This window comes from Poromitra crassiceps, assembly GCF_964638095.1.
Source record: "Poromitra crassiceps genome assembly, chromosome: 3".
NCBI classification, from domain to species: Eukaryota; Metazoa; Chordata; class Actinopteri; order Beryciformes; family Melamphaidae; genus Poromitra; species Poromitra crassiceps.
This window is the reverse complement of record NC_139625.1, coordinates 3439941-3444485: the sequence shown is the minus strand read 5'-3', so window position 1 is coordinate 3444485 and position 4545 is coordinate 3439941. Positions and strand designations below refer to the sequence as shown.

The following is a 4545-nucleotide window of genomic DNA, read 5'->3' as shown; positions in this document are numbered from 1 at the left end:
CAGACATCTGATTTCATAACTGTATAGATTATTGTATAAGATTACTGTCAACTGTTTTGTGGATGTATGAATTGTGTATCATACTTTGGTATTCAGAAGGTGTCTAGATGCATTACAGTCATAGAAGGAGTTTGTTAGCTGTGTATGCTTCTATTGTGTCTTTGGCCGCGTACACCAATCAATTTTCCTAAATATTAAGACTTTAGCCTATCAACTGTATAATGTGATGAAGTACTACTGTTACATTAGTGATAGTCCCAGTAAGCTATTTGATAGGCTCCAGCATACAATATATAAATTAAGTCTGCCAATGAAACAAATATTTACTGTAGAGCATTTGAAAGATACTTGTTTGATTGGAGGAAATTAAATATTTTTTATGCTTTTGTCTTCTGTCTTTCATGGTGAGAACAGAGTGAAAACTGCAGTCTTGGCCCATAGTCCAATAGCAAAGGTCCAAAGGTTTATGGTTTTTTAAGCCAAGGCTGAACTCGTGATAACCAGAGACCTTCAAATATAAATGGCGACACACCACTCCCAGGCTCCGCCAATATGAAATGGTACTCTTCCGGTCTCCTAAACGGGCGTGGTCGTCAGCTTGTGATTGGCTCTCTGTCAATGGTATGAAACTTCATTGGTTGACCAGTCTCCTAAAGTGGGTGTGGCCGTGGCACGGATATATACAGGAAGTGTCGCGCTCTGATATTGAGCGTCTCTGTGATAACCTGGCGTGAAGCAGACCCACAGTTTTACAATGAATGGGTTCGCAGCAGCGGACGGAAAAAGATTTGCTGTTCCTGCGGCATGGCGGCGGGACGTCCCGTGTCATTATGCACGGACAGGCTGTATAAAGTTTTAGTGATCGGGGACTTGAGCGTTGGGAAAAGCAGTATTATCTTACGTTACGTCAGCCAACGTTTTGGCAAAACGTACAAAGCGACTCTTGGAGTTGACTTTGCTCTAAAAACGCTTGAATGGGATGTCAAGACAGTGGTGAGACTACAGCTGTGGGATATTGCAGGTGAGAGCAGACTGGTGCGCCACAGGGACTGGATATCAAACTGTATGAATTCATCAATTCGCAATCATATTGTTTGATTCATCTTTCAATTTGTGTCAGTAAGGTTATTAACATCAAATCCACTTGGAGACTTAATCCCTGCCGCAAATATGTCACTGTGCTGGAATTCAATAAATCATCCTGTCATTTTGACTAGGCCTATAACTGTCCAAGCTCCATACGTTTCTATGCAACAGCAATAAGGGTACATTAATTAAAGGTTAGTTAATGCTTAATAAGCATTAACTGCCGATCTTTCGGAAAAGACTAAAGACTCACCTTTTCATGCTCCATCTGGGCCCTTCTTGAACTAACTTCTTTCTCTCTCTAAAAAAAAAATACTAACTTAACTTTACCACTATTCCTTCAGATGTTGTAGTTGTCACAGACTGTGTTGCATAGTTGATTGCTCTATTGCTGACAAAAATGTGTTATTGTAAGTCGCTTTGGATAAAAGTGTCTGCCAAATGACGTAATATAATGTAATGTAATCTAACTAACCCTTAATTAACAGTTAACTAATGTGTCTAGTAATCATGTACTAATGGTGTTCATGTTAACTCGGTATTGATTTATGCATTATTTGATAGTTTATGGTTAATGGTTAGGGTTATAGTTAATAAACACGGTTATTAATTAATTAACGGTTACTTAATGCTTAGTAGGCTACTATTAGTTAATAACTAATGCGTATTCATGCTTAACTAACCATCAATTTAGTGACCCTAATTGGAAAGTCTTACTGTTTCTATTTGTCATTTCTAGCCTAGGAGTCTTTTCAGCAGCCTAAAAACTGCAGCCTTTTCTGTGGCAATTAACAAGTAACTCTGGAGCCCTTTCTCCATGTTTCCTCAGATCTCATTAGTCCTCCTGACCAGTGCCCATGGAAACATAATAGCCTACCATTTTATTTCAGAAAGTTATTGTTGTCTCACACGTTACATAATGTTGACAGTGTGATTTGAGATTACAAGTCACACACATAATGTTACTGTAAAACTGTAATTATTACTATTATTAATAATAATAATAATAATAATAAATAAATGGTAAACATCCCATATCAGACTCATATTCAATCTGTGTAGAAATGATTGAGAACAAAGACTCTTATGCTTATGTCATTATGTAAATTAGATTTTGAGTTAAGTGAAAGTAAATTAACCTTAAGCCTTGCCTCAGATTACAGAGAGCCATGAGGCCGCAGCACGAATGACCCAGAGACGTCTATATAGAACAGTTGCAACATCTCCATTCACTCCAATGCACTAGTTTTTTACTCTCAAGAGTTCCAGGAAGTAAGGTCCTGGATTAAGCAGCACTGTCGAGTTGCAGCAAAATGGACAATTTGTGTTGTATTTTTTTTTTTTTTTTTTTTTTTTTTTAATCAAATTGTACATTATCAGCTTTATTTTAGCATTCAAAAGTAGCGCAAGACCCCTTCCTGGCTCTTCATTGGCTAATGAGTCACGCATTTTGGTCCCTCCGCTGACGCCACTCTCTCTCTAAATTGCTCTGGCATGACCCTTTATTATTTTGTTCTTTCCTCAAGGCCAGGAGCACTTTAAGAAGATGTCCAGGGTTTACTACAAGGGGGCGATGGGAGCATTCGTCGTGTTTGACATTACCAGAAGGTCCAGCTTAGAGGCTGCCTCAGAGTGGAAGCAGGACCTAGACAGCAAAGTGTGTCTGGACAGTGGAAGGCCGGTGCCCGCGGTGCTGCTGGCCAACAAATGTGACGTGATGACCGGCGGGACGAGGGAAGACGCCTCCTCTGTGGACCTCTTCTGTGAGGAGAACCGCTTCCTGGGCTGGTTTGAGACCTCTGCAAAGGTGTGTGTCGTGTCAGGGTTGATTAGAGAGCAACGTGTGTGTGTGTGTGTGTGTGTGTGTGTGTGTGTGTGTGTGTGTGTGTGTGTGTGTGTGTGTGTGTGTGTGTGTGTGTGTGTGTGGCAGGTTGGGAGTTGGGATCTCATTGGTTGAGTTAAACCTCAATGGGAAGGGTCAAAACTTGAATAAGGAAGGTCAAAAGATATAATAAAAAAAAATTAAATAGCCACGACTTCTGTTTTGTTTTTGTTTTTTATGACCATGCCATTTGTGATTTTGAAAGGTCAGTAGACTAGCTAACTAGGTAGCCTTGATAGCATAGGCTATATGACGAGTATAATATTAATATTAGCTTCCTCCTCTCTTACCACTTGCCTTTTCAACTGGGCTTCAGTCTAATGTGTGTAGCCAGAAAAACAATGATTATCTTTTGCCTGAGAAGTTTTTGTATTTTATTGTACTCCAACATGGCTATATGTATCCACCAGTGAAGCAGCTTACCCGTAGAATTGCACGCTTTATATCTCTGAACTTTAACACTGCATATACTCATAAAAATGTGTGTTCAAACATTAACACGTGCAGTAGCAGCTTGAAGTCAAGGTTCAAACACTTACACTAACAATACACATTTCCCATACGCTCCCCACCTCCTCCCTTTTCCTGCTCTCTCCTCTCTTTCCCACTTCCCCTGCTCCTTCCCCACCTCCTCCCCATCCCTGCTCTCTCCTCCCCCACATTTCCCATTCCCTCCCCACCTCCTCCCTTTTCCTGCTCTCTCCTCTCTCACATTCCCCCTGCTCTCCCTCCCCTGCTCCCTCCCCACCTCCTCCCTTTCCTGATCTCTCCTCCCCCACTATTCTAAAGCATGGCGCCCATTCTATCCTAAAGCATAGCACCCATTCTATTCTAACGCATGGCATCTCCTCCTTTCCCTGTTCTCTCCTCCCCCACATTCCACCCCCCTTTTCTCCCCTTTTCTCCCCTGTCTATCATATGATTGTTCAATCTGTTATTTTCGTCTAGATTTAGCTAGACATATTTTCTGTGAAGCCCTCTGAGACATGCTTGTGAATTAGGGCTATACAAATAAACTTGACTTGACTTGGCATAGGGCCACTTATAATCAACAGATGCATTCACCATGTGCTCAAAATCCTATTCCCCTTCACCCTTTGTAGGACAACTTAAATATTGATGAGGCAGGCGCCTTCCTTGTCAGGCAAATGATGCTGAACGACACGAGCCTGTCCAGTGAAGAGGACCACGGGGACACGATCAAAGTGAACCAGGCGCCCGGGGAGAATCCGAGCCAATCACTGTGCTGCTGGAGCCCCAGGCTCTGAGCCAATCACTGCGCTGCTGGAGCCCCAGGCTCTGAGCCAATCACTGCGCTGCTGGAGACCCAGGCTCTGACTGAGCCAATCACTGCGCTGCTGGAGAACCAGGCTCTGAGCCAATCACTGAGACCCAGGCTCTGAGGCAGGCAGCCAGAGTAAATCGCCCATTGGTGAAACCATTTTTTGATACCAGGCCTGCCATGAATCCACAGACTGTACAGCAGAAGCTATTCCAGAAGGCTGATAGGCTGCTGTGCTGAATGTTACACATAGTCAATGTGTTGGGGGTAACGCATTACTGTAATCACATTACAT

At 42.4% G+C, this 4545-nt stretch overlaps 1 protein-coding gene across 1 annotated transcript; it reads left to right on the top strand.

Annotated features, from left to right (window-relative positions):
• Positions 1-804: 804 nt before the first annotated feature.
• On the top strand, positions 805-4236 carry rab32b (RAB32b, member RAS oncogene family; the record flags this gene model as incomplete). The annotated part of the gene is made up of 3 exons (XM_083634301.1): positions 805-1021; positions 2613-2893; positions 4072-4236. The coding sequence occupies 3 exons, from the start codon at positions 805-807 to the stop codon at positions 4234-4236; spliced, it is 663 nt and encodes a 220-aa protein (XP_083490427.1).
• Between the last annotated feature and the right edge of the window lie 309 nt (positions 4237-4545).